Source organism: Bidens hawaiensis, unplaced genomic scaffold, assembly GCF_021521415.1.
Source record: "Bidens hawaiensis isolate Kalapana, Puna unplaced genomic scaffold, B.hawaiensis_p1.1 tig00015932_1, whole genome shotgun sequence".
Taxonomy (NCBI): Eukaryota; Viridiplantae; Streptophyta; class Magnoliopsida; order Asterales; family Asteraceae; genus Bidens; species Bidens hawaiensis.
In genome coordinates this window covers 144,962-171,035 of record NW_027492435.1, presented here as the reverse complement: position 1 = coordinate 171,035, position 26,074 = coordinate 144,962, and the positions used below count along the sequence as shown (strand labels likewise).

The 26,074-nt window shown below is 35.8% G+C and overlaps 2 protein-coding genes across 3 annotated transcripts; both read right to left on the bottom strand.

Annotated features, from left to right (window-relative positions):
- Positions 1-390: 390 nt before the first annotated feature.
- On the bottom strand, positions 391-7,299 carry LOC143550188 (uncharacterized). 2 transcript variants are annotated; one of them, XM_077040880.1, is made up of 12 exons: positions 6,589-7,299; positions 6,423-6,491; positions 6,061-6,285; positions 5,243-5,968; positions 4,578-5,151; positions 4,226-4,323; positions 4,037-4,141; positions 3,867-3,953; positions 3,334-3,612; positions 3,151-3,248; positions 1,415-2,478; positions 391-1,258 (listed from the first exon to the last, which is right to left on the bottom strand). In XM_077040880.1, exons 1-11 carry the CDS (start codon positions 7,144-7,146, stop codon positions 1,425-1,427), a joined length of 3,873 nt encoding a protein of 1,290 aa, XP_076896995.1. In that variant the 5' UTR covers positions 7,147-7,299; the 3' UTR covers positions 391-1,258; positions 1,415-1,424. The 2 variants fall into 2 exon arrangements, with proteins under 2 accessions (XP_076896995.1, XP_076896996.1); XM_077040881.1 differs by lacking the exon at positions 391-1,258 and having other exon boundaries at positions 1,268-2,478.
- Positions 7,300-18,309: 11,010 nt separating this feature from the next.
- On the bottom strand, positions 18,310-24,726 carry LOC143550175 (uncharacterized). The gene is made up of 12 exons (XM_077040876.1): positions 23,713-24,726; positions 23,547-23,615; positions 23,185-23,409; positions 22,367-23,092; positions 21,702-22,275; positions 21,350-21,447; positions 21,161-21,265; positions 20,991-21,077; positions 20,458-20,736; positions 20,275-20,372; positions 18,568-19,602; positions 18,310-18,382 (listed from the first exon to the last, which is right to left on the bottom strand). Exons 1-12 carry the CDS (start codon positions 24,724-24,726, stop codon positions 18,310-18,312), a joined length of 4,383 nt encoding a protein of 1,460 aa, XP_076896991.1.
- Between the last annotated feature and the right edge of the window lie 1,348 nt (positions 24,727-26,074).

The window sequence follows — 26,074 nt, the reverse complement described above, 5'->3', positions numbered from 1 at the left end:
CACTAACTCAAAGAAATCTTTACGACAAAGATAGTACGCTCTAGTGCTTAGTTGAAATCTAGACAAATCTCCTCCCAGAATTTCTGTCCATCCCATGTTAGTCATGACTTTCTGTTGTGCATTGTTGTTGCACGTGCCTTTACGTGATAGTTGAGTTGTTTTGATTTTTGTGTACATTGAAAAATTTTAATAAAAATAATTTGAGAAGCCTAACATGCATAGGCTACTGTGGTCAAATTTTCATAATTAAACTCAATGATTTGCTTAGTTAATAAAACACATCTTTGCATGCTAAAATCTGCCTTGAGAATTCAATATATGTTTATGGGTTATGTGTTGAGATGTGTGTTTGTTTAACCAATACTTGATGTATGAAACATGTTATAACCTCTTTTAACATATTTCATTAATGTAATTACCAACATGGTCAAACTTGTTTGCATTGTTAGTCTCTACTTGAACTTAGGATACACAGATTTGCCGGACGCTTGAGTTCTGTCAAGGACGCATGAACACATACACTTATTGTTTAATTAGCAATAGGTAACCGTTAGCGGGACGCTTGGTTCATACTTACGTTTTCTTTTGGGGGAGAAAGCATGCATACAAGCATTATCTTTTCGATATTGTAAGACTGTAAAATCATGTGCATATTAGAGTGCATACATTACCAAACCTGTAAGTCCTACATTTTCGGGTCGTTAGTATATGGGATATAGCGAAGAGATTTTAGTAATACTACTTACAAACATGTAAACTCACCAACCACTGTGTTGACACTTTTTAGCATGTGTTCCTTAAATCACTAAGGTGCATACTAGAAGTTAGGATGCATAAGGGTTGCATGGCGTTCCCGAAAAAAACTAAGCGTAATTTGGGTGTCATGAATTGTGGTGTTGGGGCATTAAGTTGTGAACTAGTGATTTTAATACTTATACTTGTTTTACGTTTCGGCAAAAGTAATTTACTTTGTAACTCTACTTTCTCATATTAATGATTGATATTAAATGACAATTTTACATTATTAAATGATCCTTGTATGTCACGCGGCACGTAGGAAAATCTCGTTAGTCGAAATTTGAGGGTATGTCAATAACTCCCCTGACACAAGAATATGTTTTCAAATTCGTTCACAAATTTTTTTATTCATCATATATATGCACATTTTTTTACCACTCTGATCACTTATTCATCTTGATGCTGCTTCTTGTTGTCGTTAAGGTTCTTTTGGGAACTTGTTCCACTTTGGCCTAAGAACCTGAAAAAAAATAAAAAATAATAATAATAATACAGCGCATATACAACACTAATGAAAAATAGGTTGATTAGTTGATCTATGTACCATATAGCAGAGTAGAATAGTTAAGAAAATAATACAGTGCATATAAAACAGTAATGAAAAATTTATGTATACCTGAGTTTGGTTAAATCTTCCTAAGGAAACCCATTATGCATGATGATTGTGCATAACGATTAGATTTCTCCTGTAGTTCCAGTAAAACTTGAAGTGAGGCCATTACCTCATTCATGGTAGGCCGGTCTTTCGGAACACTATGCACACAACGAGCTGCCATTTGGGTGAACTTTCTTAAACATTTGGTAGAAATTGTTCCCTTGATATTAGGATCAACCAACTTATTTAATTTTCTATCATTTACACATTTTTGAGCCCATGTTACCAACAAACTTTGGTCGTCCTCTTTGTGTGGGTCTACTGCAAGCCTTCCGGATAGCAATTCAAATAAAACAACCCCAAAGGCGTAGACATCTGTTTTCATTGATAATTTTGAAGTATTGAAATACTCTGGATCCAAATATCCAAATGTTCCTTTGACAGTGGTATAAACATGAGAAATTGATTGATTGGTTCCATATGTTCCTTGGACACTAGTTTCAACATAAAAAATTGATTGATCGGTTGGGCAGATTTTCGATATCCCAAAATCCGTAATCATAGCTTCACAGCTCGCATCTAAAAGAATGTTTGTACTCTTCACATCACAATGAATGACTCCATAATTGTTGCTTACACCAGTGTGAAGATAGTCCAAACCACGTGCAGCACCTATTGCTATCTTGAGCCGTGTCAACCAACTTAACGGAGTATTGTCAATGTGTAGATGATGGTAAAGGGTCCCCTTGGACATAAATTTGAAAACAAGGATCATCTCCTTGTTTTCATGACAATAACCAATGAGAGGCACCAAGTGACGGTGGCGCAAGGTGGAAAGTATGTTGATTTCTGTTCTAAATGCAAGTGCCCCTTGGCTGGACGTAGAACCCGCCCGTTTGATGGCTACCAAATGACCAGCCATTTGACCTTTGTACACTGTTCCAAATCCACCCTTTCCAATTATCATTTCATCATCAAAGTTCTTGGTTGCAGAAATAATTTCTGTTAGAGAAAAACTGCGACATAAATGTGTTGAAGTTGATAAAGACGAGTTTTCTCCGTCATCAGTTGCAGAGTCCACTCTCCTGCTTAGTATTTTATATACAAACAACTAATTGTCAACTTAACTGCCAACAAGCGGGGTGAATACTTTTTAAAAAAAATTCAGCATAAACTAATTTTAAATAATGTGAAAGTAGATGCAAGGAAAATCCTCACAATAGATATATCATGTAGTAAGTTGTACCAATTTACAATGAACTTTGGTATAAAATGGTATAAATTAGCAGAAGCCATATTGGTCAAATATTATGTCGAACTCAATTAGCTTAAGGGTAATCATGCATGTAAATAAGATAAAGGGTCCTTTCACCCGTGTACTGGATCTCAAAGAGGGATCAAGATTGATTTGGTTTCTTGAGATGAAAGTGTAGTGTATGTGTTCTTGAAAGTAGTAAAGCACATTTAAGGAAAGAAGCATGTGGAAGTACTATTGATCGAGTGTTGAAACACGGAATCTCAAAGAGGGATCAAGATTGATTTGGTTTCTTTAGATTTGTTAGTTAGTGTCACAATTTAATTTTAAAGTCTCACAATATCCTTCATTGCTTGGTAGGAGGAAGTATGTATATTGTAATAAAATCATCATAATGTAGAGTAATGTTAAAGTGTAAACATTAACTCACTGCCGGAACAAGGAAATATAGCAATTATATTGGACAAATCACGAAATAAGGGCAAATGAAACTGGGTCATACCTTTCATGTAGTCGTGAATGTCTACTTGTAAGGGAGTAAAGATCAGATTCATACAATGCCATTTCATTAAAAGTAGATATGAAATTGTCATGCATTTCCTGTATTTAAGGGAGAGACTTAATTTCCAACACAATGAAGCATCAATCTCTTTTATTTATCCATTAGACTAATATATTGACTTACGTCCATTGTTTCATTGGATAATTCAGATCTAGTGCCAGATGTTACCGCCACAGTATTATCAGCGGACATCTCTGAGGCAGGTCTTGCACTTGAGAAGTTTATGTCCGCAATCTTCCTAGCATGACTAATCAATGTCTCAGAATCAACATCCCCAATGACAGTTAGTTTCTCCTCCTTATTATCATAATTAACTGATTCGATGCCTTGAAGCATACTTAATGCATGCAGCATCTCCCGCTCTTTAGTTTTACTGCTTAAGTTCACCGCAAGCACAATTTTCTGAAATGTAAAATACTATTAGAAAAAACAATATATAAGACCATATATATAGTAGTACTGAAACAGAACTAAAACAGAGGGATGATAATCAGAACTAGCGAAACGAAAGAAGCCTGCTTGTAGTTTCTCGTATCTTTTTCTTTTTTTAATTGCCGAATATTATTTTTCTACCACTGCTTCATTGGCTCCCAAGCTGGTATGGTTTTCTGGCCTATTACTTAAGAAGAAGGAAAATGTTTAATGTTTCTTCTTACATGTGAGTAAGGATCCGATTCTTCCATCGTCGTTTCATCAAAAGTTGATATAAAATCGCTAGACTTGTACTGCTTGTCATGAATTTCCTGAATTAGGGGGAGAGACTTAATTTCCAGTACAACTAAACATCAAGCTCTTTCAGTTATCCATTACTAGTAGATTTACTTACCACCATCGTTTTATCAACTAATTCAGATTTAGTGCCAGATGTCAAAGCCATAGTTTTATCACCAAAAGATGATTTGGACTTCTCCGCCATATTGCAAGTGTCACCCTGTTTTTTTTGTTTTAATAAATCCAAAGCGTAGATTAGAAAAGCTCAAGTTGTTATCAAATGCTACAGAAAGGGCAAACTTACCAATTCAGGATCATGTATGATATGTCTAATTGTTTTCAACTCTGATTGTGACTGATTAACTAGTTTTGGTTGACCACTGTTTCTCCATCCTCTTACCTCTGTGACATAAAATAATAAAATATACGAGAAAGTTCCTAAATTTCCAGCTCACAATTTAATAGAAACACAAAAAAGTAGGTTGGTCATCACTTGGGTGCGTCAAAGAGGTTTTCCCTAAGGGTTTCCTCCCTTGGGAGGTCAGGGTTCGCGTCCCAAATGAGATAATTTTGCTAGTAACCCTTACAAGTATTAGTAGGGTTGGTCGCTGAAAAAAAAAGATAAATAAGTAGTTTTACAACATCAAGCGACATACCAGTATATTCTATGGTGTCGCCAACAAGCAACCTAAACCAATCAAGGGTCAACCGACCAACCACCACTAACTCAAAAAAATCTTTACCACAAAGATAGTACGCTCCTGTGCTTAGTTGAAATCTAGACAAATCTCCTCCCACAATTTCTATCCATCCCATGTTAGTTTTCACGGTTTCCTGATTAGAGTACACAAGGCTCACACCACATTCATGTACCACCAATCCGCTCATGACAACAATGGATACATTTACCGTGTCTCCGACGCTCAATTTGTTTCCAATTGGCCAATAGCTTAACCATATGCACATTTCACCGGATTCAAGTTTGCCAAAGACTTTAGGGTTGTACATCAAATCAACATCACCATTAGTTGTACTGATTTTACAGAACCACGCCCAGTCTTCACCTGATATTTCATACTTGAAAGTTACATTAGTTCCTTCGAGCCTCTTTCTAGGAATAGAAGGCACATCAAAGGACAGAGCAGATGATTTAGATATATACTTAGGTGTCATGTTTGGATCCATTATATCTGGCAGAGATGTGCTTATTATACCAAATTCATAAAGCATCTGTGCCACACAAACAAAAGGGATCAATCATTCTGTATGATTAGTTTGCCAATGGTATACTAATTATATATTTCAGAAAGAAACAGCGTACCTGGATGTGCCTACTTCTGCCTACCGTGAGCTCATCATCACCAACAAGGCACACCTCATATTTTTTATATTTTTTTAGCCACTTCAAGTGTCCCAAATCAGTTTCATCTAGTTTAGCTACCGGTACCAATTTAAAAAATCCTTCAATTTCATACAAATGGATACAGCCTTCATATCTAAACTCTTGCAAATTAAATTGAGGTGATTCAAAGGTTATTGTCTCTAGTAACTCACAACCACATATATATAATTCCGCAAGTGTACTAGGGAGACATAGAAGACACTTGAGTCTAGAGCTAAAACTCAAGTCAAGAACCCGAAGACGTTCAATACTATTATAGCAAGACAAAAACTCAAAGAGACTATTGCCTAAATTTAAATACTGCAAATCTGGTTGACCACCGAAACTCAAAGGAAAAGAATCAGTACTTATAAGATGGCAGTCCTTGAGGAATAACTGATGTAATGAACTTGGGAAGGAAAAAGTAGGCTGTTTTGTATCAACTCCCCTAGAAGTAGACATATTTGTATGCCTGAATAGGTTTTTGCAACCTGTCATGTTCAATATTGCAAGACTTGTAAGGTCTCCAATGCTTTTACAAACATTAACCAAACTGTAACAATTCCAAAGAATTAAAGTCTCAAGATGAGGGATCTTGAAGATGCTCCGGATTTCAAAAAGTTTGTGGGATTCTTTAAGATTAAGAATACGCAATGACTGAAGAACCTGTTCAAAGTTACATATTTCTTAGCTCCATACGTTTCATGCAGAACTTTAAGATAAAAAGACATAACAAAAAGAAGTATTGGATTCACTACCATAGGAGGTTCAAATATTTCCAAGTTGCTATAGCTCATATCTATAGCCACCAAGTTTCCCATGTATAAGTCAGAGGGTATGGTTGCTAAATGGAATCCATGCCAACAAAGCCATCTTAAATGTTTAGAAAATCTCTCGTAGGATCCACTAGGTTCCACAAAATTTAGCTGGAGCAATTTTAAGCTATCCATATTTTTGAGTGCGTCTGTTGTAAGTTCAGATGCCTGCAAATATAGCATGAAGAGATCTGATGAACAAAAACGATAAGAACTTGTAAAAAACTTGTTAACATAAACAACTTTGTTCTCCTTTTAATTAAAATTTCAAAACCAAAACTAGGATTTTATTTATTCTATATTACCGTGAATTCAAAACCCTCATTCCGCAACATTTTCATGTCAATTGCTAAACCTTCTACCTTTTTTGAACCCTAAAAAGAAAAGATATGAAACCACATAATGTTAGATAAAGAGGAGTAAGAACGAAATTAAATGAAGGATTGAACATAAGGATATGAAGCCTCTTACCTCTCCTAAGCTCAATATATTATAAGAATCGCTACTTAGCCAGATTCTACTACGCTTTGCAGGAAATTTTGTTGATTCTTGAAAAACCACGTTCTTCCCCATCTCCTGATGCAATCTATGCATAATGAGTGTTTTGTTTGGTGAAACAGAAAGAAGACATGTGTTTAGTAGGGTTTCGACTCCAGATATTGCGGAGAAATCAGGCTCCAATATCTTTACCACATAATCCAGGGGAAAATCTTTGCCAATAAAGAAGCAGGCAATATGCAAAAACAACTCTTTCACAGTATCATTTGGCAATGACTTGTAGCTTCTTACAAGTACATCATGAATTCGAGAATCAATAAGTTTTTCCAATAAATTCAGTTGACTTTTACAATTTGGGATGGTACAATTCTTAAACATAGATGAGCCCAACACTTTAAGAGCCAGTGGATTTCCTTCACAATATTGTATTGCCCGTGCTATAAGCTCCTCATAACCCAACATGGGAATTTTGGATCCAAATGCATGAGTATTTAAAAGCTCAAAAGATTCCTCATCATTCAGTAATCCCATTTCATATTTTTGGTACCTCCAATCCGTCGAGCAAAACAATTTATCTGGGTTTTCATGGGTTGTAATTAAAATTTTGCTGTGTGCATTAATCCTCCCTGTTCCAATTAATTCAACTAACTGACTATAACCAACAATATCATCAAGAACGATGAGTGCCTTATTCATCCGCAAGTGTTTCCCAATCATAGACTGAACTCGCGAAACACCAAGTATTTCTCTCCATTCCCCATAAATGTCGGTAAAAAGTTGTTTCTGTACAGAAAGTAAACCGTTGGGTCTTTCACATGTACGACCAATGTCTTCAATAAAACTCACATATTCAAATTCTTTCCGATTTGTTCGGTATATATATTTGGCCAGTGTAGTTTTACCACTTCCACCCATACCGTAAATTGCTAAAAACTCAAGATTGGACTGATGTAACCACGGATTGATCACCTCATAACGAGTGTCCATCCCTGTTATATTGAGTGGGAGACCAACATCTTTGTCATCTAACTTATTGTGAATTGTATTAACAACATTATTCAAACAGTTTGTTTCAAGCCTGCAAGATCACCACGGAAATAAACAAGCTCATGGGATCGATGACATTTAGTGATAGACAATAACATTAGACAGTATTTTATACTTCATCCGTCCCATTATAAGTGTCCATGTTTGAAAAACACAAATTTTAAGGTGAATTGAATTATTACTTTTATTTCTTGCCAAATGACAATAATGCTCTTGAAAAGTGAGTCCATCAATGTTGTTTATTAATGTTAGTTGTGTGTGTTTAAAGGTAAACTTGGAAATTAGCTAATAAATTTTGAAAGTGAACACTTGTAATGGGACAAACAAAAAAGGAAATGTGGACATTTATAATGGGATGGAGGGAGTATTTATTAACACTAGGTGGTACTTAATTGTTATTGGAAATAAGAGAGAATACAATTTAACAATTATAGCAACAATAAACTGATGAATAGTTTTTGGATTAATCGAAGTAAGATCAATATTGGTACATAACACCAAATATTTATAGCTAATCAAACCGATGTAATATGATGTAATATACTAATCAAACCGACCCCACCCATAAACATGACATAAAGTCCCTATTTATAGCTAAACAATACAAATATTCTAGAAGCCTACTTCCATTAAAGCTAAACGTGTGCATCGAAGCTCTCATCTCATATCTGGATTTATCGCCCACTTTAATTATTAACTTGCCATAAATATATTACGAGTTTCGTATTTTGATATCGCAAGTCACAAATTAGTGGCCTTACAATCACCTCATTGACTTGTGATATCAAAACTTTGTCAAACCGTGTCTCGCATCTTCATAAATCAGCCAAAGCCTCTTCGTTTCAATTCACCCCCTCAAGTTATGACCCACCAAATTTCATTCATGAAGGAGTTCTCAATTCTTTATCCATTCTCTTGGATCTTAAGCAATATAGGTTGAGATGACTCAGATATCCACAAATTGTCTCGAAATAGCAGGTTCACGGTCAAACGACAAAGCTTATTAATTCTTCCGAAGTTCACATTTTCCAGCATCTCAAACGTAATATAGAAATAACAAGCTTTAAACACAGTCAAACAATGGCAAAAACCCGAGAAAGTTTGACTTTCTTTAGTTTGGTCAATCTGAATAATAACTCAATTACCCGGACTAAAAATCTGGTTCAAATATAAATTTGCATCTAGTCCGAAAGATATAACCCAAGCTGGTTTAATTCTGAAACAAAGCTGTGGATGACTTTTGTCATTCAAATAGGATAGATCACCAGTACAGTTCCCCGTACACTCCACAGCGGAATGGGGTGGCTGAACGTCGCAACTGAATGCTGATCGAAGCTGCAAGAACTATGTTGTTAGAAAACTTCCATTATTCTTTTGGGTGAAGCTATCAATGATGCATGCTTTAAACAAAGCCGTGTGATCATCAACAAGCGCTTAAAGAAGACTCCTTTTGAAGTTTACTATAAGACCAAGCCACAAGTCAACTAATTTAAGACCTTTGGATGTCCATAGACTTTTCTCCATGCAGGTGCTCACCAAGATCCAAAATTTGCTGAAAAGGCGGTTGAGTGTTATTTTGTTGGATATGCAGCCAACAAAGACGCTTATCGTGTCTATAACAAGAAGACAACAGAAATCGTGGAATCCTTCAACGTTGACTGGCAAGATCTTAATCCTTCTGATGCTCACACGGGACCAACCGGTTGTTTGATTATAATTACCTGTTCAACCTTTTTTGTGGCATGTCTAACCCACCCTCAACAAGTACTCAAGTTCCAACTTCTTACCTAAACTGGTGTTGATGAAAACTCTTGTGAATAGCCTGAATGACATCAACCTGTCTGTTGGCCCCTCAAACAGGCATGTACAACCAGGAGTCCCTCCTCTAGCTATTTTTAGTCCGGCTCCTCAAGATGTTGATACAACTGATCTGGTAGCCGTTGAAGACAATTCTGATTTACACTCAGATGACTCGTTCATGTATGTTGACAATGTGGAAATAGTTCACAGACTGAGCATGTGACAAATGTTCAAGCAGCACCAAGTGTGGTTGAATCTGTTCCCACACCTCCTTCAAATGACAATGTACGAGTTGTTGCTGCTGAAGAACCCGTTGCTGGTGATTGTGACAACACTGTCTCTACTCATGTTCCTGCAGTTGTTGTTCCTTTCATTGAAAATCTCTGGGATGGTCCCATTGCTCAATAACATGTGGTTGATCAACCTGACATTGTTCAGACGGACATTGTTGTTCTGATTAATGCTCCATGCATATTGCATCTCGTTGAGAGCCTAACAGTTGATCTTCAAGCAGAACCAGTCACTGAAGTAGAAAACATTTCACAGCTACCCATTTATAGGACTCGCCCAACATAAAACATCATTGGTTCTCCCTCAACCAGAATCCAAACAAGGAGAAATCTGGTACCATTAACAGATGTCATTTTGCTTGTTTTATTTCTTTGGTCGAACCGAAGGACTACAAGGTAGCTCTAAAGGAACATTCATGGGTTGAATCAATGCAAGACGAGCTGTTACTATTCAAGAAGCTCAATGTGTGGAGACTTGTTAAGAAGTCGGATAACAAGAAACCTATTGGTATGAACTGGGTATTCAGGACAAGAAGGATGTTAAGGGGGTAATAATATGAAATAAGGCACGGTTGGTAGTTCATGGTTCTCTAAGCGTGAAGATCTTGATTACGATAAGGTCTATGGTCTTGTCTCTAGGCTCTAAGCGTGAAGATCTTGATTACGTAGTGAATTCTCACCTATTGTTTTCGCTCGTTCACCTTAGGGCTAGGTTATGTGGCACGTCCCTGTAATAACTGAAAGGGGGAGAGAAATTGTGAGTTGGTCCTTGGCAAAACGATTCCAAGAACCAAAGGTAAAACGATATTCCTTATATGGGGGATAACCTGACCACAGTACTCGACCCTATGGACCCGAGCGAGACCCACAAATGCCATATGACCGACACCCTAAGCTATCAACCGTGACCACATTAGTGGTTGCATTCCTATAATATTTTTTTAAAACCGAATTCACAGTGATTCGTGGATTAATTCGGTAACTTTCCGATATGGTTTTACGTAATTTTAAATGGTTAGTCGGGAATCCTGGCTATCCGTTTCTTAACTTGTTTTCGTATTTTTGTTGGAGTAATCAACGTGGTGATTCCCAAGATAATCCGACTACCCAATTTTTATTTCGATAATTTGTTATTTAGTTTGGTCGGTTAAAACGTCATGTAACGATCACTGGGCCGACAAACTTCATTGCATTGTTAATTCGTTAATTAGTTAGGACAATCAAAATGACATGTAACGCTCATGGGTTGTCCAACTCAGTTGTTTTTAGTCGTTAGTTCGTTGGGCATTCAAATTGCCATGGAAAGCTCATGGGAGACCAGCATCCACAATTTATATTTCGTTAGTTTATTCTAAACTTAATCAAATAAAAATATAAATTTTAAACTGACTTATTTCCCGTGTAGTCATCACACATTAATCATACTGACTACATAATTTAATAACTAATTACGCAATGTAACACCCCCCCCCCCATCTTATAATCTTTTAATTTTAATCCTTATGACGTAAATCCCCTTATTTCTTAAGGCAACGTTATTATAAGTTACATAGTAATTAAACATTTTATTATTCTAATGTTTTCCTCAACTTATCCTTCATCTTATAAATCCTCATTTTTGGTTCCTATAGAATGTCATCTCTAAGAAACCATCGTCGTCACCAACGGAACATCTGGTTCAAGCGATGGTGAGCAAATCTGGTGAGAAAGGTTCTTATTGCTTCTTGAGTCTTGATTTATATATGGTGTCATATTCCACTTATTTGTTTACCTTTGCTCACATTTTTTATAGTACATGTTTCTCAGTTTCTCAAAATCCAATAATGCAGAGTTAAGAGAAGTTGTAAAGAATATACACAAGCACACATTGCATATTTTTATTTAATTTGGTGTACCATAAACAATTAAATTGCTGACATAATCTTAATGCTTGGCTCTTCTATTAACTTCACTCATAATGGAAGTTTGTTTGATGTCTCTTTACTTTGATCATGTGCTCAGGCTGCATCTAATGAGTTATTTCTTACAGTTGTATGTGTAGTTACTTATATTTATCTGGATGAGAGTTTTTTTGCTTATAACTCAACATGTAATTTAACTATATTTTGTATCTGGTTGCAACAAAATAGGAAATATTAACTCTTTTTGGATAGTAGAATTCTTAGATGACCACAGATGACAGAACATATCCCATGTTTGTTATTTGTTAAGTTGCAAGTGTTGAAATTTTAATTCATGTTTCTTCTGCACCATGTTTTATGATTCATCACTTGATTATTCAATCCCAATAATGTGGTTGGTTTGTTCTACAGGAATAAGAGCTCCATCTCGAAGGAAGACTAGACCTAATGGTGGATAAAGCTTTAAAAAACAAATTTTATCTGGTTGAGTTTTAAAAGTGGTTCGCATTGCATCCACATAACAGATGGAAATGTAGTTTATATATTTTGACACCAAAACCAATGTTATATGTGTGGTGTTGGGCAAAAATATTTTTGATGTTTTTTTGCATATCAATCGTAAATTTGCTTTGTTGGACTCATTAATGTGGATAATTAGATCGCAAGATTAATTTCTGCTTTTATTTTGTTAATAGTAAACACCCTATTACAATCCTTGTTGGAACTTTTAAGTTTTGTCACACAGATTATGATATTACTTTTACCTTTTAATTTTTTTTAGGAAATATGATCATGAATACGAAAAATCAGATGAATTTTGCATGCAGCTGAAGTTGGAGAAACATAGTTTCGTTTCAATCCAACCCATTTCATGTCAAACAAAAGTCTCTATATATTGACTTTTTGCCCCATTAGGATTAGCCCCTGATTCAGTTACTACCTGGCGTCTCAATAGACGGTGACGGGCAGTTGGAGATTACAAGTAATGGTGGAAGCACCACCGGCGGCGACGGCGGGAGAGATACCAGAGATGGAGGCGCTGTTGACTACAGGAAGAGAGGTAAAGGGTTTGAGAATATTTACTCAAATCCTTCTTTATTTAATCTTAGTTACTTTTCTCCTTCAACTTTTAACTTATTTGCAAATGAACCCCTGAATTGGTTCAATGCGACCAACATGATTTTAAGTATCCAAAAAGTAATCAACTTTTACCAAATAATCAAGCTTTACAAAATAATATTACTCAAAACTCGTTTTTTACAAAAATGACTCAAAATATCTCTAATAAACCTATAATAGGAGAAAAATTCTTTGGTAAAGCTAATATGGCTAAAACTTGTGAACAAATAGATAAACCGTGGATATTTGATTGTGGTGTTACCGACACCAAGACTTTTGAATTATCGGATATGATTTCAAATTCCAAACTTAAAATTGACCATATTAAAACCGCAAATGGGGGAATAGTTCCCGTGAAAGGAGGGGGAACTATAGAAATTTCACCGACTTTAAGACTTTCAAATTGTCTTTATGTTCCATATTTGTCACATAAATTGTTATCTATTAGTCATGTAACAAAGGAATTAAATTGCTCATTATTAATGCACCTCACTTTTTGCAATTTACAAGACATTAGGACGGGGTAATTATTGGGTGTGGCACTGAACGACAAGGATTGTATTATGTGGACGAAGTGACTCAACATGGTACTGTGATGCTAGCTCATGGAACTATAGATCGAGAGGCTTGGTTATGGCATAGACGACTGGGACACCCATCTATCGATTATTTACATCTTTTATTTCCAAAATTATTTCCTTTAAATGAACCAATAAACTACGAAACTTGTGTTCTAGCTAAAAGTCATAGACATACTTTTAAATCGAATAACACGAAAGTTAATTTACCCTTTTCCCTTATTCATTCGGATGTATGGGACCGGCAGAAGTTGTTGTGGGGAAAAATTTTCGTTTTTTTTGTTCTTTTCGTTGACGATTGTACTCGTATGACATGGATATATTTTCTAAAACATAAATCTGATTTTTTGACAAAATTACTAGTTTTTATACTATGATACAAACACAGTTTAAAACCAACATCCAAATTCTTCGATCTGATAATGGTGGGGAATTCATTAATACCGCAATGACACAATTCTGTCAAGCAAAAGGAATAATTCACCAAACATCTTGCTCCTACACCCCTGAACAAAACGGGGCTAGTCGAACGAAAAAACCGAATTCTCTTAGAAATAACTCGGGCCCTCTTAATTGAATCTAAAACTCCTAAATCTTTTTGGCCTGATGCCCTCTCCACCGCCACTTATCTCCTTAATCGACTACCAACAAAGGCTCTTGATCTAAAAACACCTCTCCAAGCCCTCTAAAACTTCACCAAACTTCCGCCCAATCTCACGTTACAACCACGGATATTTGGGTGTTATGTTTTTGTCCACATACCAAAAATCAATCGAAACAAACTTGATCCATGTGCTGAAAAATGTGTATTTACAGGCTATCGTGTCAATCAAAAAAGGTACATATGCTATAGTCCAACAAAACGTCATGTGTACACAACCATGAATTGTGACTTTCTTGAAGCTGAATTCTTTTATGCCTCCCAACTTAGTGTTGAGGGGGAGAAAGAACATGACACACTTAGTTGGCTAAAATAGGTTCCAAAATGGGCCTCGTCATCCAAAGAATTCAATACCCAAGATAAGTCACCGACTCCACACCAATCTAGTGGATCTACAATCAGTGCTACAATCCCAACACCTCCTGATCCAACGCTCGAGGTAAGTAATTCTCATATATCTAAAAACATAACAAATGAAGGATCTCATGAAAATATTGATGTAACTAATGAACATGAGATAGAAGTAGAACAAACAGTGCAGGTGGAACAAGAAGAAACTATGTAGTTGGAACAAGAAGAACCCATGCTAGAAGAAACAAGACAAGAAGAAATAGTCGAGAGATATGTCCTCCCATCAAGAGTCAATAGAGGAATTCCTGCAAAAAGATACTCACCAGAGAAACAATCCAAATCTTCCGGATATCCTATAACCAACATAGCATAAGCAAACATATCTAAAGAAGCTAAAGCCTTTAACGCTTCCCTATACGCTAAACAAACTCCAAACTCTGTGGAACAAGCTTTAGGATCAAAGAACTGGAAGGATGCTATGGAAACAGAGATGAAAGCACTGATTAAAAATAATACATGGGAAATATGTGATCGTCCAATAAGAAAGAAACTCGTAGGATGTCGATGGGTTTTCACAATTAAACATAACCAGACGGAACCATTGAAAGATACAAAGCACGTTTGGTGGCTAAAGGCTACACTCAAACGTATGGTATTAACTACCAAGAAACATTCTCTCCAGTAGCCAAGATTGACACAATCAGGGTCCTTTTCTCGATCGCTGCAAATGAAGGATGGCCACTTCACCAATTTGATGTTAAAAACGCCTTTCTTCATGGAGAATTAAAAGAAGAGGTGTATATGGAAGCTCCACCTAGGTTCACAGAAAATTTCAAAGCAAAGGAAGTTTGTCGCTTAAAAAAAAACTATTTATGGGCTGAAGCAATCTCTTAGAACTTGGTTTGGCAGATTTACCCTAGCAATGAAGGGATATGGTTTTCGACAAAGCAATTCCGATCATACACTCTTCCTTAAAAATAGAGGTAATCTTGTAACTTGTTTAATTATATATGTTGATGACATGATCATTACAAGAAACGATGATGAAGAAATGAAGAAGTTGAAAGCAAACTTGTTTAAAGAATTTGAAATGAAGGACCTAGGGAGGCTTAAGTACTTTCTTGGGATTGAAGTACTAAGATCTAAAAAGGGTATTTTTATATGCAAAAAAAAATTCTTAACCTTTTAGCAGAGACAGGAATAATGATCGACTGCAAACTAGCCAATACGACAATGGTGGTCAATCACAAACTTCATATGGAAGAAGGAGGAGAAGTGGCAGACAAAGAAAGATATCAACGCTTGGTAGGAAAATTAATATATCTCTCGCATACTCGTCCCGACATCGCATATGCAGTGGGGATAGTCAGCAAATTTATGCATCAACCTCAAGTCACTCACATGGAAGCAGTATGGTGAATTATCAGATATCTCAAAGGGACAACAAGCCACGAGGTTCTCTTTCAACCAAATAAAAATTTAAAAGTTCAATTACTGATGCAGACCGGGCAGGGACAAAGTTGACGGGAGATCAACATCGGGTTACTTCACTTTAGTTGGTGGGAATTTAGTTACATGGAAAAGCAAAAAACAGAAGGTCGTAGCACTATCTAGTGACGAAGCAGAATTCCGAGGAATTGCACGGGCGTGGCAGAGGTTCTATGAATATGCAAACTTATGACCGAAATCGGTTTTCTCCAAACAGAAGCTAGTAGAATCATGTGTGACAACAAAGCTGCAATACAAATTTCACAAAATCTTGTCCAACATGATCGCACAAAATATATAGAGGTTGACCGAAACATCATCAAAAAAAATAGATGCTGGACTTATAGAGTTGCCATTCGTTCGTTCTGAAGACCAATTAGCATATACATTAACAAAAGCTGTCAATGGAAGAATATTCGGCGAGGTTCTTTGCAAGCTGAGTATTAGAGACCCCACTACTCATCTTGAGGGGGAGTGTTAGAAGTAAAAGGAAAAAAGGAAAATATATTAGAGTATCATATTCCTTTCTTAGAAGATATCACAAGTCAATGGTAGCAATCAAGTGAACGTTGGAGTCCAAAGATCAAGTTTTCTATTATTGTATTTCCTTTTTAGTACCATCTTATTCATGTATTTATCATTATTTGTTCCACCTTTGAGAAATACACAACAGATCAATAAAACAATTATGAATCCATTTCAAATCATATAAAACTAGTTTAGTAGTGCCAGATGTCAACGCCCAGCTTTATCACCAAAAGAAGATGTGGACATCTCCCCCATATTGCAAGTTTCAACCTTTATTATTGTTTTTTTTTAATATAAATCCAAAGCATAGATTAGAAAAGTTCAAGTTTTTATCAACTGCTATAGAAAGAACGAACTTACCAATTGTGGATCATGGATGATATTTCTAACTGTTTTCAACTTGTAATATGACTGATTAACTAGTTTTGGTTGACCGATGTGTCTCCATCCTCTTACACACACACACATATATATATATACAAGGAAGTTTCTAAATTTTCGGCTGATAATTTAAAACAAACACAAAGAAGTAGGCTGGCCATCACTTGGGTTCGTCAAAGAGGTTTTCCCTAAGGGTTTCCTCCCTGGGAGGTCAGGTTTCGTGTCCCGATTGAGAAAATTTTGCTAGTAACCCTTACAAGGATTAGTAGCGTTGTCATTGAAAAAAAAATCAAGAGACATACCAGTATATTCAATGGTGTCACCAACGAGCAACCTAAACCAATCAAGAGTCAACCTACCAACCTCCACTAACTCAAAGAAATCTTTACGACAAAGATAGTACGCTCTAGTGCTTAGTTGAAATCTAGACAAATCTCCTCCCAGAATTTCTGTCCATCCCATGTTAGTCATGACTTTCTGTTGTGCATTGTTGTTGCACGTGCCTTTACGTGATAGTTGAGTTGTTTTGATTTTTGTGTACATTGAAAAATTTTAATAAAAATAATTTGAGAAGCCTAACATGCATAGGCTACTGTGGTCAAATTTTCATAATTAAACTCAATGATTTGCTTAGTTAATAAAATACATCTTTGCATGCTAAAATCTGCCTTGAGAATTCAATATATGTTTATGGGTTATGTGTTGAGATGTGTGTTTGTTTAACCAATACTTGATGTATGAAACATGTTATAACCTCTTTTAACATATTTCATTAATGTAATTACCAACATGGTCAAACTTGTTTGCATTGTTAGTCTCTACTTGAACTTAGGATACACAGATTTGCCGGACGCTTGAGTTCTGTCAAGGACGCATGAACACATACACTTATTGTTTAATTAGCAATAGGTAACCGTTAGCGGGACGCTTGGTTCATACTTACGTTTTCTTTTGGGGGAGAAAGCATGCATACAAGCATTATCTTTTCGATATTGTAAGACTGTAAAATCATGTGCATATTAGAGTGCATACATTACCAAACCTGTAAGTCCTACATTTTCGGGTCATTAGTATATGGGATATAGCGAAGAGATTTTAGTAATACTACTTACAAACATGTAAACTCACCAACCACTGTGTTGACACTTTTTAGCATGTGTTCCTTAAATCACTAAGGTGCATACTAGAAGTTAGGATGCATAAGGGTTGCATGGCGTTCCCGAAAAAAACTAAGCGTAATTTGGGTGTCATGAATTGTGGTGTTGGGGCATTAAGTTGTGAACTAGTGATTTTAATACTTATACTTGTTTTACGTTTCGGCAAAAGTAATTTACTTTGTAACTCTACTTTCTCATATTAATGATTGATATTAAATGACAATTTTACATTATTAAATGATCCTTGTATGTCACGCGGCACGTAGGAAAATCTCGTTAGTCGAAATTTGAGGGTATGTCAATAACTCCCCTGACACAAGAATATGTTTTCAAATTCGTTCACAATTTTTTTATTCATCATATATATGCACATTTTTTTACCACTCTGATCACTTATTCATCTTGAAGCTGCTTCTTGTTGTCGTTAAGGTTCTTTTGGGAACTTGTTCCACTTTGGCCTAAGAACCTGAAAAAAATAAAAAATAATAATAATAATACAGCGCATATACAACACTAATGAAAAATAGGTTGATTAGTTGATCTATGTACCATATAGCAGAGTAGAATAGTTAAGAAAATAATACAGTGCATATAAAACAGTAATGAAAAATTTATGTATACCTGAGTTTGGTTAAATCTTCCTAAGGAAACCCATTTATGCATGATGATTGTGCATAACGATTAGATTTCTCCTGTAGTTCCAGTAAAACTTGAAGTGAGGCCATTAGCTCATTCATGGTAGGCCGGTCTTTCGGAACACTATGCACACAACGAGCTGCCATTTGGGTGAACTTTCTTAAACATTTGGTAGAAATTGTTCCCTTGATATTAGGATCAACCAACTTATTTAATTTTCTATCATTTACACATTTTTGAGCCCATTTTACCAACAAACTTTGGTCGTCCTCTTTGTGTAGGTCTACTGCAACCCTTCCGGATAGCAATTCAAATAAAACAACCCCAAAGGCGTAGACATCTGTTTTCATTGATAATTTTGAAGTATTCAAATACTCTGGATCCAAATATCCAAATGTTCCTTTGACAGTGGTATAAACATGAGAAATTGATTGATTGGTTCCATATGTTCCTTGGACACTAGTTTCAACATAAAAAATTGATTGATCGGTTGGGCAGATTTTCGATATCCCAAAATCCATAATCATAGCTTCACAGCTCGCATCTAAAAGAATGTTTGTACTCTTCACATCACAATGAATGACTCCATAATTGTTGCTTACACCAGTGTGAAGATAGTCCAAACCACGTGCAGCACCTATTGCTATCTTGAGCCGTGTCAACCAACTTAACGGAGTATTGTCAATGTGTAGATGATGGTAAAGGGTCCCCTTGGACATAAATTTGAAAACAAGGATCATCTCATTGTTTTCATGACAATAACCAATGAGAGGCACCAAGTGACGGTGGCGCAAGGTGGAAAGTATGTTGATTTCTGTTCTAAATGCAAGTGCCCCTTGGCTGGACGTAGAACCCGCCCGTTTGATGGCTACCAAATGACCAGCCATTTGACCCTTGTACACTGTTCCAAATCCACCCTTTCCAATTATCATTTCATCATCAAAGTTCTTGGTTGCAGAAATAATTTCTGTTAGAGAAAAACTGCGACATAAATGTGTTGAAGTTGATAAAGACGAGTTTTCTCCGTCATCAGTTGCAGAGTCCACTCTCCTGCTTAGTATTTTATATACAAACAACTAATTGTCAACTTAACTTCCAACAAGCGGGGTGAATACTTTTTAAAAAAAATTCAGCATAAACTAATTTTAAATAATGTGAAAGTAGATGCAAGGAAAATCCTCACAATAGATATATCATGTAGTAAGTTGTACCAATTTACAATGAACTTTGGTATAAAATGGTATAAATTAGCAGAAGCCATATTGGTCAAATATTATGTCGAACTCAATTAGCTTAAGGGTAATCATGCATGTAAATAAGATAAAGGGTCCTTTCACCCGTGTACTGGATCTCAAAGAGGGATCAAGATTGATTTGGTTTCTTGAGATGAAAGTGTAGTGTATGTGTTCTTGAAAGTAGTAAAGCACATTTAAGGAAAGAAGCATGTGGAAGTACTATTGATCGAGTGTTGAAACACGGAATCTCAAAGAGGGATCAAGATTGATTTGGTTTCTTTAGATTTGTTAGTTAGTGTCACAATTTAATTTTAAAGTCTCACAATATCCTTCATTGCTTGGTAGGAGGAAGTATGTATATTGTAATAAAATCATCATAATGTAGAGTAATGTTAAAGTGTAAACATTAACTCACTGCCGGAACAAGGAAATATAGCAATTATATTGGACAAATCACGAAATAAGGGCAAATGAAACTGGGTCATACCTTTCATGTAGTCGTGAATGTCTACTTGTAAGGGAGTAAAGATCAGATTCATACAATGCCATTTCATTAAAAGTAGATATGAAATTGTCATGCATTTCCTGTATTTAAGGGAGAGACTTAATTTCCAACACAATGAAGCATCAATCTCTTTTATTTATCCATTAGACTAATATATTGACTTACGTCCATTGTTTCATTGGATAATTCAGATCTAGTGCCAGATGTTACCGCCACAGTATTATCAGCGGACATCTCTGAGGCAGGTCTTGCACTTGAGAAGTTTATGTCCGCAATCTTCCTAGCATGACTAATCAATGTCTCAGAATCAACATCCCCAATGACAGTTAGTTTCTCCTCCTTATTATCATAATTAACTGATTCGATGCCTTGAAGCATACTTAATGCATGCAGCATCTCCCGCTCTTTAGTTTTACTGCTTAAGTTCACCGCAAGCACAATTTTCTGAAATGTAAAATACTATTAGAAAAAACAATATATAAGACCATATATATAGTAGTACTGAAACAGAACTAAAACAGAGGGATGATAATCAGAACTAGCGAAACGAAAGAAGCCTGCTTGTAGTTTCTCGTATCTTTTTCTTTTTTTAATTGCCGAATATTATTTTTCTACCACTGCTTCATTGGCTCCCAAGCTGGTATGGTTTTCTGGCCTATTACTTAAGAAGAAGGAAAATGTTTAATGTTTCTTCTTACATGTGAGTAAGGATCCGATTCTTCCATCGTCGTTTCATCAAAAGTTGATATAAAATCGCTAGACTTGTACTGCTTGTCATGAATTTCCTGAATTAGGGGGAGAGACTTAATTTCCAGTACAACTAAACATCAAGCTCTTTCAGTTATCCATTACTAGTAGATTTACTTACCACCATCGTTTTATCAACTAATTCAGATTTAGTGCCAGATGTCAAAGCCATAGTTTTATCACCAAAAGATGATTTGGACTTCTCCGCCATATTGCAAGTGTCACCCTGTTTTTTTTGTTTTAATAAATCCAAAGCGTAGATTAGAAAAGCTCAAGTTGTTATCAAATGCTACAGAAAGGGCAAACTTACCAATTCAGGATCATGTATGATATGTCTAATTGTTTTCAACTCTGATTGTGACTGATTAACTAGTTTTGGTTGACCACTGTTTCTCCATCCTCTTACCTCTGTGACATAAAATAATAAAATATACGAGAAAGTTCCTAAATTTCCAGCTCACAATTTAATAGAAACACAAAAAAGTAGGTTGGTCATCACTTGGGTGCGTCAAAGAGGTTTTCCCTAAGGGTTTCCTCCCTTGGGAGGTCAGGGTTCGCGTCCCAAATGAGATAATTTTGCTAGTAACCCTTACAAGTATTAGTAGGGTTGGTCGCTGAAAAAAAAAGATAAATAAGTAGTTTTACAACATCAAGCGACATACCAGTATATTCTATGGTGTCGCCAACAAGCAACCTAAACCAATCAAGGGTCAACCGACCAACCACCACTAACTCAAAAAAATCTTTACCACAAAGATAGTACGCTCCTGTGCTTAGTTGAAATCTAGACAAATCTCCTCCCACAATTTCTATCCATCCCATGTTAGTTTTCACGGTTTCCTGATTAGAGTACACAAGGCTCACACCACATTCATGTACCACCAATCCGCTCATGACAACAATGGATACATTTACCGTGTCTCCGACGCTCAATTTGTTTCCAATTGGCCAATAGCTTAACCATATGCACATTTCACCGGATTCAAGTTTGCCAAAGACTTTAGGGTTGTACATCAAATCAACATCACCATTAGTTGTACTGATTTTACAGAACCACGCCCAGTCTTCACCTGATATTTCATACTTGAAAGTTACATTAGTTCCTTCGAGCCTCTTTCTAGGAATAGAAGGCACATCAAAGGACAGAGCAGATGATTTAGATATATACTTAGGTGTCATGTTTGGATCCATTATATCTGGCAGAGATGTGCTTATTATACCAAATTCATAAAGCATCTGTGCCACACAAACAAAAGGGATCAATCATTCTGTATGATTAGTTTGCCAATGGTATACTAATTATATATTTCAGAAAGAAACAGCGTACCTGGATGTGCCTACTTCTGCCTACCGTGAGCTCATCATCACCAACAAGGCACACCTCATATTTTTTATATTTTTTTAGCCACTTCAAGTGTCCCAAATCAGTTTCATCTAGTTTAGCTACCGGTACCAATTTAAAAAATCCTTCAATTTCATACAAATGGATACAGCCTTCATATCTAAACTCTTGCAAATTAAATTGAGGTGATTCAAAGGTTATTGTCTCTAGTAACTCACAACCACATATATATAATTCCGCAAGTGTACTAGGGAGACATAGAAGACACTTGAGTCTAGAGCTAAAACTCAAGTCAAGAACCCGAAGACGTTCAATACTATTATAGCAAGACAAAAACTCAAAGAGACTATTGCCTAAATTTAAATACTGCAAATCTGGTTGACCACCGAAACTCAAAGGAAAAGAATCAGTACTTATAAGATGGCAGTCCTTGAGGAATAACTGATGTAATGAACTTGGGAAGGAAAAAGTAGGCTGTTTTGTATCAACTCCCCTAGAAGTAGACATATTTGTATGCCTGAATAGGTTTTTGCAACCTGTCATGTTCAATATTGCAAGACTTGTAAGGTCTCCAATGCTTTTACAAACATTAACCAAACTGTAACAATTCCAAAGAATTAAAGTCTCAAGATGAGGGATCTTGAAGATGCTCCGAATTTCAAAAAGTTTGTGGGATTCTTTAAGATTAAGAATACGCAATGACTGAAGAACCTGTTCAAAGTTACATATTTCTTAGCTCCATACGTTTCATGCAGAACTTTAAGATAAAAAGACATAACAAAAAGAAGTATTGGATTCACTACCATAGGAGGTTCAAATATTTCCAAGTTGCTATAGCTCATATCTATAGCCACCAAGTTTCCCATGTATAAGTCAGAGGGTATGGTTGCTAAATGGAATCCATGCCAACAAAGCCATCTTAAATGTTTAGAAAATCTCTCGTAGGATCCACTAGGTTCCACAAAATTTAGCTGGAGCAATTTTAAGCTATCCATATTTTTGAGTGCGTCTGTTGTAAGTTCAGATGCCTGCAAATATAGCATGAAGAGATCTGATGAACAAAAACGATAAGAACTTGTAAAAAACTTGTTAACATAAACAACTTTGTTCTCCTTTTAATTAAAATTTCAAAACCAAAACTAGGATTTTATTTATTCTATATTACCGTGAATTCAAAACCCTCATTCCGCAACATTTTCATGTCAATTGCTAAACCTTCTACCTTTTTTGAACCCTAAAAAGAAAAGATATGAAACCACATAATGTTAGATAAAGAGGAGTAAGAACGAAATTAAATGAAGGATTGAACATAAGGATATGAAGCCTCTTACCTCTCCTAAGCTCAATATATTATAAGAATCGCTACTTAGCCAGATTCTACTACGCTTTGCAGGAAATTTTGTTGATTCTTGAAAAACCACGTTCTTCCCCATCTCCTGATGCAATCTATGCATAATGAGTGTTTTGTTTGGTGAAACAGAAAGAAGACATGTGTTTAGTAGGGTTTCGACTCCAGATATTGCGGAGAAATCAGGCTCCGATATCTTTACCACATAATCCAGGGGAAAATCTTTGCCAATAAAGAAGCAGGCAATATGCAAAAACAACTCTTTCACAGTATCATTTGGCAATGACTTGTAGCTTCTTACAAGTACATCATGAATTCGAGAATCAATAAGTTTTTCCAATAAATTCAGTTGACTTTTACAATTTGGGATGGTACAATTCTTAAACATAGATGAGCCCAACACTTTAAGAGCCAGTGGATTTCCTTCACAATATTGTATTGCCCGTGCTATAAGCTCCTCATAACCCAACATGGGAATTTTGGATCCAAATGCATGAGTATTTAAAAGCTCAAAAGATTCCTCATCATTCAGTAATCCCATTTCATATTTTTGGTACCTCCAATCCGTCGAGCAAAACAATTTATCTGGGTTTTCATGGGTTGTAATTAAAATTTTGCTGTGTGCATTAATCCTCCCTGTTCCAATTAATTCAACTAACTGACTATAACCAACAATATCATCAAGAACGATGAGTGCCTTATTCATCCGCAAGTGTTTCCCAATCATAGACTGAACTCGCGAAACACCAAGTATTTCTCTCCATTCCCCATAAATGTCGGTAAAAAGTTGTTTCTGTACAGAAAGTAAACCGTTGGGTCTTTCACATGTACGACCAATGTCTTCAATAAAACTCACATATTCAAATTCTTTCCGATTTGTTCGGTATATATATTTGGCCAGTGTAGTTTTACCACTTCCACCCATACCGTAAATTGCTAAAAACTCAAGATTGGACTGATGTAACCACGGATTGATCACCTCATAACGAGTGTCCATCCCTGTTATATTGAGTGGGAGACCAACATCTTTGTCATCTAACTTATTGTGAATTGTATTAACAACATTATTCAAACAGTTTGTTTCAAGCCTGCAAGATCACCACGGAAATAAACAAGCTCATGGGATCGATGACATTTAGTGATAGACAATAACATTAGACAGTATTTTATACTTCCTCCGTCCCATTATAAGTGTCCATGTTTGAAAAACACAAATTTTAAGGTGAATTGAATTATTACTTTTATTTCTTGCCAAATGACAATAATGCTCTTGAAAAGTGAGTCCATCAATGTTGTTTATTAATGTTAGTTGTGTGTGTTTAAAGGTAAACTTGGAAATTAGCTAATAAATTTTGAAAGTGAACACTTGTAATGGGACAAAAAAAAAGGAAATGTGGACATTTATAATGGGATGGAGGGAGTATTTATTAACACTAGGTGGTACTTAATTGTTATTGGAAATAAGAGAGAATACAATTTAACAATTATAGCAACAATAAACTGATGAATAGTTTTTGGATTAATCGAAGTAAGATCAATATTGGTACATAACACCAAATATTTATAGCTAATCAAACCGATGTAATATGATGTAATATACTAATCAAACCGACCCCACCCATAAACATGACATAAAGTCCCTATTTATAGCTAAACAATACAAATATTCTAGAAGCCTACTTCCATTAAAGCTAAACGTGTGCATCGAAGCTCTCATCTCATATCTGGATTTATCGCCCACTTTAATTATTAACTTGCCATAAATATATTACGAGTTTCGTATTTTGATATCGCAAGTCACAAATTAGTGGCCTTACAATCACCTCATTGACTTGTGATATCAAAACTTTGTCAAACCGTGTCTCGCATCTTCATAAATCAGCCAAAGCCTCTTCGTTTCAATTCACCCCCTCAAGTTATGACCCACCAAATTTCATTCATGAAGGAGTTCTCAATTCTTTATCCATTCTCTTGGATCTTAAGCAATATAGGTTGAGATGACTCAGATATCCACAAATTGTCTCGAAATAGCAGGTTCACGGTCAAACGACAAAGCTTATTAATTCTTCCGAAGTTCACATTTTCCAGCATCTCAAACGTAATATAGAAATAACAAGCTTTAAACACAGTCAAACAATGGCAAAAACCCGAGAAAGTTTGACTTTCTTTAGTTTGGTCAATCTGAATAATAACTCAATTACCCGGACTAAAAATCTGGTTCAAATATAAATTTGCATCTAGTCCGAAAGATATAACCCAAGCTGGTTTAATTCTGAAACAAAGCTGTGGATGACTTTTGTCATTCAAATAGGATAGATCACCAGTACAGTTCCCCGTACACTCCA

What these genes read in the sequence shown, in the direction of transcription:
- LOC143550188 (XM_077040880.1), bottom strand. Translation starts at nt 7,146, where the DNA reads ATGGGATTACTGAATGATGAGGAATCTTTTGAGCTTTTAAATACTCAT. An exon ending in GCAGAAGTAGGCACATCCAG is followed by an intron (nt 5,152 to 5,242) that starts GTACGCTGTTTC and finishes TGTGTGGCACAG; the next exon opens with ATGCTTTATGAATTTGGTAT. An exon ending in AATCGGATCCTTACTCACAT is followed by an intron (nt 3,613 to 3,866) that starts GTAAGAAGAAAC and finishes TTTACATTTCAG; the next exon opens with AAAATTGTGCTTGCGGTGAA.
- LOC143550175 (XM_077040876.1), bottom strand. Translation starts at nt 24,726, where the DNA reads ATGGACACTCGTTATGAGGTGATCAATCCGTGGTTACATCAGTCCAAT. An exon ending in ATGAGGGTTTTGAATTCACG is followed by an intron (nt 23,410 to 23,546) that starts GTAATATAGAAT and finishes CTATATTTGCAG; the next exon opens with GCATCTGAACTTACAACAGA. An exon ending in TATCCAATGAAACAATGGAC is followed by an intron (nt 20,373 to 20,457) that starts GTAAGTCAATAT and finishes CCTTAAATACAG; the next exon opens with GAAATGCATGACAATTTCAT.